General features: G+C 38.6%; 1 protein-coding gene across 1 annotated transcript; it reads right to left on the reverse strand.

The window, feature by feature from the left end:
* Positions 1-15,355: 15,355 nt before the first annotated feature.
* On the reverse strand, positions 15,356-15,780 carry LOC308279208 (tubulin-specific chaperone A). The gene has a single exon (XM_080719208.1). The coding sequence runs from the start codon at positions 15,750-15,752 to the stop codon at positions 15,363-15,365; it is 390 nt and encodes a 129-aa protein (XP_080575334.1). The 5' UTR covers positions 15,753-15,780; the 3' UTR covers positions 15,356-15,362.
* Between the last annotated feature and the right edge of the window lie 264 nt (positions 15,781-16,044).

Raw genomic sequence — 16,044 nt, forward strand, 5'->3', positions numbered from 1 at the left:
CCCTTTTTCCTGGATTACATAATAGTCTTGGTATCTTGTGTGGATTTTTTTTTCTATTCTTTTTATGTCTGTCTGCTCCTTCCATCACCCCTATTTACAAACCTTCCCACACTAACCCTACATACTTTTCTCCCCCAAAACTTTTCCACATAATATACCTCCTGGTCTAATACTCTAAGTATTTCTTACATTCATAATTACTCCACGAACGACAAGAGTCCTAGTAGTTAACTCTCTCTCATTCCTAGCAAGATTTCACCTTACCATACTTAAAGTATTTCTCAACCTAAACATATCCTCTACGTAATCCGACTCCTTTACTAATCACCCCAGCTCCTCCCACATCACCCACCCTCAACACTGGAAAGGCTCTGCTGACTAGCCGATACCCCAACTCCTAATATTAAGATTTGACTAAGCATAATACTCACGAACAATGGGTAGAAACCAGAAAAACAGGACAGAGAACGCTACAAATATGAGAACCAGGAATTATGAAGAGACAGCAGAAATCACGAATACTGACCTACTAGAAATGCAAGAAGGGGAGTTCAGAATCTTGTTGTTCAATATGATGAAAGGATTCAAAACAAGTATAGAGGAGGTTAAAGGTGAATTAGAAACACTAAAAAAGAATCAGAAAGAGGTCTGGAATGAAATGAAAGAGGCAATAAGTGAAATGAAGACAGCAATTGAAAGAAACTCTGGAAGATTAGATGAAATGGAAAACAGAATATCAATATTAGAAGACAGTACATCCCAAACCGAAAACACAGTCAGCGATATACAGAAATCTTTACAGCAACAAAACCTAAACATCCAGCAATTATGGGATAATATGAAGCGCCCTAATTTACGGATAATAGGCATTGAGGAAGGGATAGAGGTACAGACCAAGGGCATCTGTAATATCTTCAAGGAAATAATCTCAGAGAATTTTCCAAATATGGAAAGAGACTTCGATCTTCAAGTCCAGGAGGCATACAGAACTCCACTGAGACAAAACCAAAGAAAGACCACTCCACGCCACATAATAACCAAAATGACCAATATAGAGGCTAAGGAAGGAATCTTAAAAGCAGCGAGAACAAAAGGACGGGTGACATATAGAGGCAAAACAATAAGAATCACCCCAGACTATACAACCCAGGATAGGAATGCTAGGAGAGACTGGTACGACGTGATTCAGACCCTGGAAGAGAATAACTTCCAGCCCAAACTAATCTATCCAGCAAAACTACTATTCAAGATCAATGGTGAATCCAAAATCTTTCACGATAAAATCTCAAAAAATTCATGAATTCAAAGCCAACACTAGAGAAAATTCTTAAAGAAATAAACCATAAGGAAGAAAAAAGAAGCAGACTTCAGAATCAGAGAAGAGAGGAAGTTAATAAGTGGGCCACTTAAGTAAAGAAGAAAGATCACACCACCCAAGAGTAGACAGAACACAAAATGGCAGAAAACAAAAATCATATTTCAATAATATCTCTTAATGTCAAAGGACTTAACTCACCAATCAAAAGACATAGACTGGCAATGTGGGTTAGGAAACATAATCCAAATATATGCTGTCTGCAAGAAACACACCTCACAGCCAAAGACATTCACAGGCTGAAGGTGAAAGGATGGAAAAAGATATACCATGCCACCAGTGACCAAAAAAGAGCAGGGGTAGCAACCCTAATATCCAACAAAACAGACTTTAAACTAAAACACATCAAAAGAGACAAATCAGGGCACCTCCTTTTACTAAAAGGAACAATACACCAAGAAGATATAATGATAGTAAATATTTATGCCCCAAATATCGGTGCAACCACATTTGTAAAACAAACCCTTCTGGACATAAGATCCCAAGTAGACCCAAATACAATAATTCTGGGAGACTTTAATACGCCTCTCACACCACTGGATCAATCTTCAAGGCAAAAGATGAGTAAAGACACTATAGAACTAAAGGAAACCATAAACCAAATGGACCTAATAGACATTTTCAGATTATTTCAACCAGGAACTACAGAATACACTTTCTTCTCAGCAGCCCATGGAACCTTCTCCAAAATTGATCACATCCTGGGACACAAAGAAAATACCAGCAAATTCAAAAAATGTAATATAATTCCTTGCATCTTTTCAGACCACAACGGAATAAAAGTAGAAATCAACAACAGGAAACTCGAAAGAAAGTATTCAAATTCATGGAGAATGAATGATACACTATTGAATGACGAATGGGTAAGAGCAGAAATTAGGGAAGAAATAAAGAAATTTATGGAAACAAACGAAAACAGAGACACAACCTACCAAAACCTATGGGACACCATGAAGGCAGTACTAAGAGGAAAGTTTATTGCATTGAGTGCCCACATAAAAAGGACGGAGAACCACCAAGTAAAGAACCTAATGACACAACTCAAGGATCTAGAAATTCTGCAACAGTGTATTCCCAAAGCCAGCAGAAGGCAAGAAATCATCAAAATTAGAGCAGAAATAAATGAAATAGAGAACAAAAAAACAATTCAGAGAATCAATAAAACAAAAAGTTGGTTCTTTGAAAAGATTAATAGAATTGATAAGCCCCTGGCCAACCTAACCAAAAGAAAAAGAGAATCAACTCAAATTATGAAAATTAGAAATGAAAAAGGAGATATCACCACAGATAGTGAAGAAATTCAAAATATTATCAGAAACTAAAAATTTATACTCCAATAGACTTGAAAACCTGGAAGAAATTGATAGATTTCTAAGCACAGTTAACCTTCCTACACTTAGCCAAGAGGACATAGCAAGCCTAAACCAACCAATAACAACCAAAGAAATAGAAATGGCAATAAAAATTCTTCCACCAAAGAAAAGCCCAGGCCCAGATGGGTTCCCAGCTGAATTCTACAAAACCTTCAGTGAACAACTAATACCAATACTGCATAACATGTTCCGGGAAATTGAAAGAGATGGAACTCTTCCAAATTCCTTCTATGAGGCCAGTATCACATTAATCCCCAAACCAAATAAAGATACCTCAAGAAAGGAAAACTACAGACCAATATCCTTAATGAACATAGATGCAAAAATTCTAAACAAAATACTAGCTATACGCATTCAAAACTATATCAAGAGAATAATACATCATGACCAAGTCGGTTTCATCCCAGAAAAACAAGGCTGGTTCAACATACGCAAATCAATACATGTTATTCACCACATAAATAGAACCAAGAACAAAAACCACATCATCATAGCAATAGATGCTGAAAAAGCATTCGACAAAAGCCAACACCCATTTATGTTAAAAACACTGCAAAAAATTGGGATAGAAGGAAAGTACTTCAACATCATTAAGGCAATATACTGCAAACCCAAAGCCAACATTATATTGAATGGGGAAAAACTGCAAGAATTCCCGCTACAGTCAGGAACAAGACAAGGATTCCCACTATCACCACTCCTTTTCAATATAGTCCTTGAGACTCTTGCTGCAGCAATCAGACAAGAGAAGGAAATCAAAGGAATTCACATAGGAAGAGAGGAATTAAAATTATCCTTATTCGCAGATGACATGATCCTTTATCTGGAAGACCCAAAGAACTCAACCAAAAGACTTCTGGACCTGATTGACAAATTCAGCAAAGTCGCAGGTTACAAAATCAACCTAAAGAAATCAGTGGCTTTTCTTTATGCCAACAACGAATCCACAATGAAAGAAATAAAAACAACAATTCCATTCACTATAACCTCAAAACCAATAAAATACCTAGGAATAAACCTAACCCAAGACGTAAAAGACCTCTACAACAGAAACTATAAAACATTAAAGAAAGAAATTGAAGAAGACCTTGGAAGATGGAAAGATCTCCCGTGCTCATGGATAGGCAGAATAAATATCATCAAAATGGCCATTCTGCCAAAACTGATCTATAGGTTCAATGCAATTCCCATTAAAATACCAGTGACATTCTTCAGAGACCTAGAAAAATCAATTATGAATTTTATATGGAGAAAGAAAAGACCTAGAATAGCCAAAGCAATTCTCAATAACAAGAAGCACGCAGGAGGCATTACAATCCCAGACTTCAAACTATACTATAGAGCAATAGTAGTAAAAACAGCATGGTACTGGCACAAAAACAGATATACTGACCAGTGGATTAGAATAGAAGATACAGAAACAAACCCACACATCTTTAGTCAATTAATCTTTGACAAAGGGGCCAAACACATACACTGGAGAAAAGACAGCCTTTTCAACAAGTGGTGCTGGCAGAACTGGCTAACCATTTGTAAAAAGATGAATCTAAACCCCTATATCTCACCAAACACAGGAATCAACTCAAGATGGATCAAAGACTTAGAAATTAGACCTGAGACTGTGAAGCTAGTAGAGGAAAGCATAGGTTCAACACTACAACATATTGGCACAGGCAGTAACTTTCTCAACAAAACCTCCAAAGCTCAGGAAATCAAAGCAAGAATAAACAAGTGGGATAGCATCAAACTAAAAAGTTTCTTCTCATCAAAGGAAACTATCAATAACCGAAAGAGGAAGCCTACAGAATGGGAAAGGATCTTTACCAGCCACCATTCTGATAGGGGGCTAATATCCAGAGTATACAAAGAGCTCAAAAGACTCTACACTAGCAAAACAAACAACCCAATCAAGAAATGGGCAAATGAACTAAATAGACACTTCACAAAAGAAGAGATACAAAGGGCTAATAGATACATGAAAAGATGTTCTTCATCACTGGCCATCAGGGAGATGCAAATCAAAACTACACTGAGATTCCATCTAACCCCAGTCAGAGTAGCAAGCATAAAGAAATCAAATAACAACAAATGCTGGCGAGGATGTGGGGAAAGAGAAACTCTTTTACACTGTTGGTGGGAATGCAAACTAGTTCAACCACTATGGAGATCTGTGTGGAGATTCCTAAGAAAGGTGGGAATAGATCCACCATATGATCCAGCTATACCACTCCTGGGTATCTTTCCAAAGGATTTGAATTCAGAGAACTACAGCAACATATGCATACCTATGTTCATAGCAGCACAATTTGTAATAGCCAAAATATGGAACCAGCCCAGATCACCATCAACAGATGAATGGATAGCAAAACTGTGGGAAATACACACAATGGAATTCTATTCAGCCATAAAGAAGAACAAAATTATATCATTTGAAAGAAGATGGAAAGCCCTGGAGAACATTATGTTAAGTGAGATCAGCCAAGCACAGAAGAAGAAGATACATATGTTTCCTCTAATATGCCCAAACTAGGAAACACAAAGAATATCAGAGGGACTTCAGATATTGAAGGGGAAACACTAGCTAAGTTTGGATGGTAAGATAGGAGAGGAGGAAGGCCGGTCTTGATTAATAAGGGTCTACACTTGAACATGTTTAAAATTATGAATAAGACATGGTTAACCTGGACAACCATTGGTGGGAGGGGGGAAGGGAAAATGGGGGCGGGGGGGAGAGGGCACCAAATATAGTGTAAATGTATACTATTTATGTTCAATAAAGTAATTGTTATTAAAAAAAAAAGACTTCCAGCCTCCAAAATAGTAGAATAAACTGTCATTGTCTTAAGTCATCCATTTTATTGCAGCCCAAGCATAGTAATCCAGCGTAGGTATCTGCATAAGAAAAAAAGATATATGTCCACAATACACTTGTCTAAAACTGTGAATACTCGAAAGCTAGAAGCATACAAATGTTGACTAATATGTGAATGAATAAATAAATTTTGGTATAAACATACATTGGAATACAACCAAGAAATAAATAATGAGTGAATTATTAAGACTTGCAACAACAATAGATCTTAAAATAATCACGCGGGGTGAAAAAAGCATATTAAAAAGAGCATGCAATATAGTTTTATTTGTATAAAATTCTAGAGAACTCTAAGTAATCTGTCATTATCTAAAGCAGATGAGTGGTGGCCTTGGGATGCATGGGGGATGAATAGGGGTAGGATGGAATACAAAGGGACATGAGGACATTTTTATGGTCAATAGAAAAAGTTCATTATCTTGATTTGTGATGATGTTTTCATGGCTCTATACATATGTCACAGCTCATTAAATTATACACTGTACAATGTACTATTTATTGTATGTCAATTGTGCTTCAATAAAGCTGAAAAAAACTGAAAAAAATACAACATAATTATTAAGCAATAATGCCATCTGTGGTGGCACATGCATGTAATCCCAGGTACTTGGGATGCTGAGGCAGGAGGATTACAAACTAAAGGCCAGCTTGGTCAACTCATTGAGACTCTGTGTCAAAAAAACAACAAAACAAAACAAAACCCAGACAGGACAGGAATATAGGTCAGTGGTACAGTGCCCCAGGGTTTTACCCAATTTTTTTTTGTGTGTGTGGTACTGGGATGAAACCCTGGGACATTCTACCTCTGAGCTATATCCCAGGCCTAGTTTGTATTCTTTATTTTGAAACAAGGTCTCATTGAGTTTCAAATGGCCTCACTAAGTAGCTGAGGCTGTCCTTGAACTGTGCTTCTCTTCCAGTTCCATTGGCATGAATTACCTTGCCACAGCCTTTCACCTTTAGTTTGTGAGTACTTTTACTTGTAAGGTGTGTTTCTTGCAGGCAGCATATAGATAAAGTTGACTTTTGTACAGGGTGAAAAAGTGGAATTAATATCCAATTTTCTGCATATGGTTAACCAGTTTTGCCAACATCATTTGTTGAAGAGGCTATCATTTTTCGAGTGTATGTTTTTGGCCCCTTTGTCAAAAATCAATTGGCTGAAAGTGTGTGGACTTGTTTCTGGGTCTTCTATTCTGCTCCATTGGTCTATATATCTGTTCTTTTGCTAGTACCATGCTGTTTTTATTACAATGGCTTTGTAGTATAGTTTAAAGTCAGGTATTGTGATTCCTCCTGCGTGGTTTTTGTTGCTGAGAACTACCTTGGCTATTCTGGGCTTTTTGTTATTCCAGATAAATTTAAGGACTGATTTTTCTATGTCTGTGAAGAATGATCTTGGTAGTTTAATGGGCATTGCATTAAATCTGTAGATCACTTTTGGGAGGATGGCTATTTTAATGATATTTATTCTGCCAATCCATGAACATAGAAGGTCTTTCCATTTTCTAAGATCTTCAATTTCTTTTTTCAGTGTTTTATAATTTTCTTTGTAGAGATCTTTTACCTCTTTGGTCAAGTTTATTCCTAGGTATTTTATTTTCTTGTGGAAGATCCTGAGTGGAAGTGTTTTCTGAATTTCTTTTTCAGTGGATTTATGGTTGGTGTACAGGAAAGCTTCTGATTTTTTTAGATTGATTTTGTATCCAGATATTTTTCTGAATTTGTTGATCAGTTCTATAAGCCTTTTGGTTGAGTTTGTTGGGTTTTCTAAATATAGTATCATGTCATCTGCAAATCATGAAAGCTTGAGTTCTTCTTTTCCTATTTGTGTTCATTTGATTTCCTTTTTTTTACCTTATTGCTCTGGATAGAGTCTCTAGTACTGTATTGAAGAGAAGTGGTGATAATGGACATCCTTGTCTCAATCCTGTTTTTAGGGGGAATTATTGAAGTTTTTCCCCATTTAATATGATGTAGGCAGTGGGCTTATTGTAGATTGCCTTAATAATGTTGAGAAATGTTCCTTATATTCCAATTATCTGCAGTGTTTTTATCATAAATGGATGTTGAATTTTATCAAATGCTTTTTCAGTGTCTATTGAGATGATCATGTGAGTTTTGTCTTTGATTCTGTTTATATGATGAATTACATGGATTGATTTTCATATATTGAACCAGCCTTGCATCCCTGGGATGAACCCTACCTGGTCATGGTGTATGATTTTCTTGATGTGGTTTTGAATGTGTGTTGCTAGTATTTTAATAGTTTTGCATCCAAGTTCATCAGAGATATAGGCCTGTAGCTTTCCTTCCTTGAACTGTCTTTATTCAGTTTGGGTATTAGTGTGATGTTGGCTTCATAGAATTTATTTGGGAGAGCCCCAGTTTTTTCTATTTCGCAAAATAGTTTGAGGAGTATTGGAGTTAGCTCCTCTATAAAGGTTTTATAGAATTCACTTGGGAAACCATCTGGTCCTGGGCTTTACTTTGATGGTAAGCTCTTTATTGCTGTTTCAATCTCTTTGATTGTTATTGGTTGGTTTAAGTGTTCAATATCTTCTTGACTCAGTTTAAGAAGGTTATATTTATCTAGGAAGTTGTCAATTTCCTCCAGATTTTCCATTTTGTTGGATAATAGTTTTTCAAAGTAGTTTCTGATAATCCTGTGGATTTCTACACTGTCAGTAGTAATGTCTCCTTTTTCATCCCTTATCTTCATAATTTGGGTTGATTCTCTCTATTTTTTAGTTAGGTTGGCTAGTGGTTTATCAATCTTGTTAATTTTTTCAAGAAACCAGCTTTTGGTTTTGTTGATTTTATGTATTGTTTTTTATTCTCTATTTCATTAATTTCTGCTCTAATTTTCCTAATTTCCCATCTTCTGCTGGCTTTGTGGTTCAATTGTTCCTACTTCTCAAGAGCTTTGAGGTGTGTCGTTAGGCTATTTATTTGAAGATTTTCTGTTTGGCTTATGTGAGCACTCAGTGCTATAAATTTTCCTCTTAATACTGCCTTCAAAGTGTCCCAGAGGTTTTGAAATATTGTATCTTTATTTTCATTTGTTTCTAGAAATTTTTTGATTTCACTTCTTACATCTTCTATGACCCCTTTTTTATTCAGAAGTGTGGTGTTCAGTCTCCACATATTTATGTTGTTTCTCTGGGTCCTCTTATAGTTTATTTCTAGTTTCATTCCATTATGGTCTGAAATGACACAGGGAAGTATGTAACATTTTTAAAATTTCCTAGTGCTCATTTTGTGTCCGAGGATGTGATCTATTTTGGAGAAGGTTCCATGAGCAGCTGAGAAAAATGTAAGCTCTGCTGTAGTTGGGTGAAATATTCTATATGTGTCCAACAGGTCCATTTGTTTAATGGTGTTCTTTAGTTCTGAGACATCTTCACTGACCCTTTGTCTGGAAGATCGGCCTAGTATTGTGAGAGGTGTGTTGAAGTCTCCCAGTATTATTGTGTTGGGATTTATGTGTGACTTCATGTCACAAAGAGTTTGATTTATGAAAGTAGCTGCCCCTATGTTTGGGGCATAGATGTTAATTATTGTTATTTCCTCTTGCTGGACTATTCCTTTTACCAGTAAAATTTGACCTTCTTTGTCTCTTCTAATAAGTTTGGTTTGAAGTCTAACTTGTCTGATATCATAGTTGCTACTCCTGCTTGTCTTCGAGTACCATTAGCATGGATTACCTTGCTCCAGCCCTTTACCTTGAGTTTGTTCCTATCTTTACTTGTAAAGTTTGTTTCTTGTAAGCAGCAGATGGATGGATTCTGGCTTTTAATCCATTTTGCCACTTTATGTCTTTTTATTGGGGAGTTGAGGCCTTTTACATTCAGTGTGATTATAGAGAGATAATTTTTAATTCCCAACATGTTAAGATCTTATTTCTGTTTGAGATACTGTTTATTCTTCTTTGCTTAGTTGTCTGCTGGATGGGAATTCTTGTTTCTTTGGTTCTGGCGTGTATTACCAATTTCCTCTTTGCAGTTAATCTCCTTGAGTATTTTCTCTAGCGCTGGTTTTGAAGACAAATTCCTTCAGTTCCTATTTGTCATGGAAGCTTCTTATTTCCCCATCTAATTTGATGGATAATTTTGCTGGGTAGGAAATTTTTGGCTGGAAGTTGTTTTCTTTCAGAGTTTGGAATATGTTACTCCAAGCCCTTCTGGCTTTCATGACTTGGTTTGTGAAGTCTGGAGTGATTCTAATTGGTTTGCCTTTGAATGTCACGTGGCCTTTTGTTTTTGTTGCCTTTAAGATTCTCTCCTTTGCTTCCACATTAGTCATTTTGACAATTATGTGGCGTGGGGATCCTCTTCTCCGATCCTGTCTAAAGGGGGTTTTATAAGTTTCCTGGACCTGTGTATCGACCTCTTGCTCTATGTTTGGAAAAATTTCTGCTATTCCTTCCTTGAAGAGATTATTGATCCCTTTGGTTTCACCTTCTTTTCCCTCCTCTATTCCAATTATTCTTAGGTTATCTCTCTTAAGATGGGCCCATATTTCTTCAATGTCAGATTCCTGCTGTTGGATTTTTTTTTTCTAAATTAGAAACTATGCGTTTATTTTTGGAGTGATCATCTTCAAGAAGTGAGATTCTATTCTCCATGTGGTCTAATCTGTTGTTTATACTTTGAATTGAGGCCTTTATTTCAATGATTGCATCTTTTATCTCTTTTTGACACTCTCTGAATTCTTTTTGAAAGTCCTATATTATTTCTAAAGTTATTTTCCTGATTTGATCTTCTAGAGATCTCTGGCTTTCTGTGTTATCAGATTCTGATGTTGTGGGGTTGTGGGCATTCACTGCTCCATTCTTATTTCTCTTTCCCATGATTTTGGAATTTTGTGCCTTCCCTGGGTTCTTCCCTGGGTCACTGCAAGTTCACTTAAGAGGCTCTGGATCTCGAGTCTGTGGTATCTCAGTCACCACTACTCCTTTACTGGGTTGTATTGCAAAGTCTCAGACCCAGGGAGTCAATCGAGGTTGCTTAGACCATGGGGGGTGGTGCCAAGTTGGACGTTCTCCAGCGGAGAGTTGTGACTATGGTGTGATATCTCTGCCACCGCCACTCCCCCACTGGGTTGCACTGCTAAAATCTCTGACCCAGGGAGACTATTTGCGCAAGTCCCTGGGAGTGCAGTACCTAGATTTCTCCCCTAGGGGCCTCAATTTGTCTCACGGTTGTTGGGTGCGCTGATGGAGCTGTAGTGGACTCGGTGGATTCGCAGCTGCCGCCGCTGGCAATATAGCACCACTGTTATGCCCTCGGCCGTGAGGCTGGCATATTTCTTCTCTGGTTTTGGCTCCACTCTGAGTCCCTGCCAGGTGTGCTGTGCCTGACCCGCAGGAGCTTTAGGTGTTCCCTGTGCTGAAAATACTGCTGACTGCCACCTGGCTGTTCAACTGCTTTCCTCGGCTCGCTCTCCATCCCTCCTCTCTGGAGCCTGGTGGCTGGTTGAGTGCATTGGTTTTCAGCTGTCCAGTGAACTCGCTGCTGCTGCCGGCAATAAGGCACTGCTGTCGCATCCTCGGCCGTGAGGTTCGCGTAGTTCTTCTCTGGTTTTGAGCTCCACTGAGTCCCTGCGGGGTGTGCTGATCCCAGCCCTTGGGAGCTTTAGACGCTCCTTGCGTCAAAAAAACTGCTGACTGCTGCCCAGCTGTTCAGCAGCTGCACCTCGGTTTGCTGTCCACCCCTCCTCTCTGGCGCCTGGTCACTGGTTGAGTGAGTTGGTCTTCTGCAGTCGGTGAATTTGCTGCTGCCGCCGGCAGTAAGTCGCTGCTGCTGCATCCTAGGCCGCCAGGCTGGCGTACCTCCTCTCTGGATTTGAGCTCTGTTCTGAGTCTCCCTCCTCTCTGGAGCCTGGTCCTGTTAGGGAAGATGTAGCCTGCACCGCTCCGTGCTGCGTCTCCGGCCGCGGCACTTCGGGCTGGTTTCTTTCTGGTGTCTTGTTTTTCCAGCCCTCCTTTTCTCTGTCCTTTGTATTTACAGTTTTTATTTCTTTGCTGGTGGTGTTTTCTGGCTCTGAAGGGTGCTGGTTTTGTGGTAATAGAGATCGATTGTTAGCAGGACTTGTAAGTGCTGCTTTTCTCCGTCGCCATCTTCCCGGAAGTCTCTTTGTTGCTTTTGATAGCTTTTTGTCATTCTGTAAGTGTCAACTATTATGTACAATGGCAAGTTTTGTTATATTCAATAGTGAAGGTTGAGTGAGGAGGAAGGTGCTGAAATAAATTGAAGAATAAGGTGAAGTATCAGGATAAAGTAGAATGAGAGTTTGAGTGCGTAAGATAATATTAGTAGAAATTATAGATAGTGAATATATAGGATGATTTCTAGTAACCAATTTATTTAGGTATAGTGATATGAAGTGGATTTAATACAAGAGAAAGAAGAGAAAAAAGGGATGGGTAGAAGAAAGTAGATATGTAATAGGAATGAAGAAGGGGTGGGGAAGAAGGCAAACAAGTACACACAGACACACAAAACAGAACAAAACAAAACAAGACAACACCACCAAAAAACAACCTTACAAATATATGAATTCTGAGCAGAGTTGGCCTCTGCAGTCCTCCTGAATCTGTGTGGATTCTTTCAGCTGTTTAAGGTTTGCTTTCTATATTAGGCTCTCAAGTACCACAGATCACCATGATTGGATAGTCTGTGGTGATTACAGAGATTCTACTTTTTGGATCTAGTTTTAAGCAGAGGTCTCCCACCACACTTTCCACTGATGCAGAACCTGAGTCTGTTTCAGCCTCTGCTATGTCCAATAGCAGACTCCACTCCCACCTTCGTCTGGTTGAAGTGCAAAGTCTTAGACCCAGGTAATTTATTGGGGCTGCATGAGTCCCTGAGGATACCGTGATGATCATTCTCTTGTAGGGATGGTGGGTTCACTTACATGTTTTTGAGTGCTGCTCTGGATCTCTGGATGGTGTGGTGAGCTCGGCCGCCACTGCTGCAAGTTGTAGCCAGTGTTTGTGCAGGAGGAACTGATGACTTATAATTCCGATGATCTGAAGCTGCTTACTTCAAGGCCTTGGTTGTTTTCCTGTTCATCTCTGGAGTTGGGTGAAGTGAGGCAAGATGATGTTGGTGTGGTGCCCATGGCTGTAAGGCAGGTGGATTTTTTTTTTCTCTTTGATTGGTATTGTAGCTTTTTTTCCTGCTGCCTTTTACTTATCACGCTCCTTAAAGTTATGGTGTTCTCTGGCTTTTCTAAGAATGCTGTTTTTAAGGCAATGGAGATTGTTTGTCAGCAGGACTTGTGTGTGCTGCTTCCCTCAGTCACCATCTTCCCAGAAGTTATCTTTGTGTATTGTGTATTTTTTTTTCAGTACTGGGGATGGAACCTAGGGGCATTCTACCTCTTAGCTGCACCCCCAGCCCTATTTTTTATTCTTTATTTTGAAACAGATTTGCAAAGGGCCTCACAAAGTAGCTGAGACTGTCCTTGTATCTCGATCCTCCTGTCTCAGCCACCCAAATGCAGGGATTACAAGCATGTACCACCATCCATGCCCAGCTCTATAAATCTTCCTCTTGAGACTGCTTTCATAGTGTCCCAAAGATTTTGCTAAATTGTCTATCCATTTTCATTTGATTCTAGAAGTTCTTTAAGTTTTTTCTTTATTTTTTCTATGATCCAGTCCTCATTTGAGAGTGTATTGTTTAATCTCCGTGTATTGATATAATACCTATCTCTTTGCTTTTGATTTCTAATTTCAGCCCATTATGATCTGAGAAGATGCAAATAATTTTATTTATTTATTTATTTGGTACCAGGGGTTGAATCCAGAAGCATTTTACCCCTTCGCTACATCTCCAACCCAGTTTATTTTTAAAATTGAAACAGTGTCTAATTTGTTGAGGGTCTCAGTAAATTGCTGAAACTGTACTCAAACCTGTGATTGATCCTTCTGTCTTGGCCTCTCAAATTCTGGAGTTAAATGTATGAGCAACCATGCTGGGCTTGTTATACTTATTTTTTGTCTTTATTAATACTTTCTTTGTGGCCTAGAATGGAGTCTATTTTGAAAGGAGGTTCCATGAGCAGCTGAGAAGAAAGTGAATTCAACTATTGTGAGAAATATTCTGTAAATGGCCCTTAGATCCATTGGTTTATAATATTCTTTAGGCATGAAGAATCTTCACTGATTTTTTTTTGTGGGTCTTTGGATAGAACCCAGTGGCATTCGACCTCCAAGCCACACCCCCTGCCCTATATTTTTATTCTTTATTTTGAAACCGGGTCTCACTGAGTTGCAGAGGGCCTCACTAAGTATTAGTTGAGGCTATCCATGAACTGCGATCCTCCAGTCTCAGCCTCCCGAATGCTGGGATTACAAGCATGCGCCACCACACCCGGCTTTCACCGATCTTTTGTGTGGATGATCTTTCTAATGTTGACAAGGGTGTGCAGCACTCTTCCAGTATTCTTTTACTGGGATCTATCTGTGTCTTAATGTTAAGTAGTGTTTTGTGTCAGTAGGTGTGCTGGTGTTTGGTGCATAAATGTTAGCTATCATTGTATTTTCTTGTTGGATTGTTCCTTTTTACATATGTGTATGTTACTGGGGATTGAATACAGGGACATTATACTTCTGAGCTACACATTCCAATCTCTATTTTATTTTGAGTCAGGATTTCACTAAATTGTGGAGGGACTCATTAAGTTGTTGAAGCTGTCCTCAAAGTTGTGGTCCTTCAGTTTCAGGCTCCCAAGTATTAGGGTAACACGTGTGTGCCACCAATACCTGGCCTGGATTATTCCTTTTATTAATAAGAAGTGACTCCCTTTGTCTTCTCTGATTAGTTTTGCAGGATATGAGAGTATCTATTTCTACTTGCTTTCATTCACCATTTCATGGAATATCTTTTGGCCTGTGCATATCTTTGTTTAAAAGGAGAGTTTCCTATAGACAACATATAGTCTGATTTTGATTTTTTTTTTTGTGGTACTGGGGATTGAACCTAGGGGCATTCTGCCTCTGAGCTACACCCAAGCCATATTTCACTTTTTTATTTTTATTTATTTATTTATTTTTGGTGGTACTGGGGTTCCTGGAAGCCCTTCTACCTTCGGGCTACACACCCAGACCCATTTTTACATTTTTATTTGGAAACAGGGTCTCCTAAGCCAGTGTGCATGGCTGGCTTCGAACCTGTGTGATCCTCCTGTCTCTGCCTCCCAAGTGCAGGGGTTACAAGCGTGCGCAACCACGCCTTGCTTACTTTTTATTTTGTAACAAGGTCTTGCTAGATCAATGAGAATCTTGCTGAGGCTGTTCTTTAGCCTGCAATCCTTTGGTCTTGGCCTCCCAAGTACTGGAATTACAGATGTGTAACACTGCATTGCCTGGCTAACCTGATTTTTAAAAAATTTTTATTGGTGCATTGTAGTCATACATCTTAATGGAATAAAAAAACTTGTGAAGATATACATGCACACATCACCCAATCAGCCCCTACCCACTCCCTAATACTTCCCTCCACCTCCCTACTTCCCATGCTTGGTTTCCTGATTAACTTTGATATGTTTGGGTTTTTTTTATTAGAGGAAATCATTTATTTGACACATTAAAATATGCAAATAAACATATGCAACTACATAAAAGGCATTACATTCTCATACTACTTGAGCACACAGCAGTGGTTAAAAACAATGAACTGCAAAATGAAATCTAGGATTTAATGCATAATATACCCTGTAGAGAAAAGTTTCAGGCTTCTAACTTCACGGAATCCAGTACTGAACATGCTTCCTTATATTCTTCAGCTTCTTCCAAGTCTTTTTCAGTTTCTAATATCTGCTGAAGATCAGTATATGCAGCTTCTAACCTGCGCTGGCAATCTGGTATCATCATCCGGGACTCTTGTAGGATTTCTGTCTGCTTTTTAAGTGCATAATTTTCACTATCTTCAGCTTTCATTTTTTCAATCTTTTCTTCTTGCTGTTTTGCTTCTTTTTCATACATCACTTTTTCTTTGACCAATCTCTTCACCACGCCGGTCTTGATCTTGATCTGCCTCACGCGAGGATCGGCCATGGTCCCTGGAGCGCCGAAGCAGGAAGAAGACTGTTTGGGTTTTTTTTTTTTTTTGTCTTCCATATATGGTCAAGTTATTTTTGACAAGGTTTCCAAGAACATTTGGTGAAGGAAATAATAATCTTTTCACTAAATATTTCTTTGCTTAGTTGTCTGCTGGATGGAAAACCTTGTTTCTCTGGTTCTGGTGTGTATCACCTATTTTTTCTTTGTAGTTAATATCTTTGAGTATTTTCTTTAGCACTGGTTTTGAAGACATAAATTCCTTCAGTTTCTGTTTGTCATGGAAGCTTCTTATTTCTCCATCTAATTTGATAGAAAGTTTTGCTGGGTAGGAAATTTTTGGCTGGAAGTT

The sequence above is a fragment of the Muscardinus avellanarius genome (genome assembly GCF_963383645.1).
Source record: "Muscardinus avellanarius genome assembly, chromosome: X".
NCBI lineage: Eukaryota > Metazoa > Chordata > Mammalia > Rodentia > Gliridae > Muscardinus > Muscardinus avellanarius.

Bases quoted from the DNA above. Each gene is read 5' to 3' on its own strand.
- LOC308279208 (XM_080719208.1), bottom strand. From the start codon at position 15,752: ATGGAAGACAAAAAAAAAAAAAAACCCAAACAGTCTTCTTCCTGCTTC.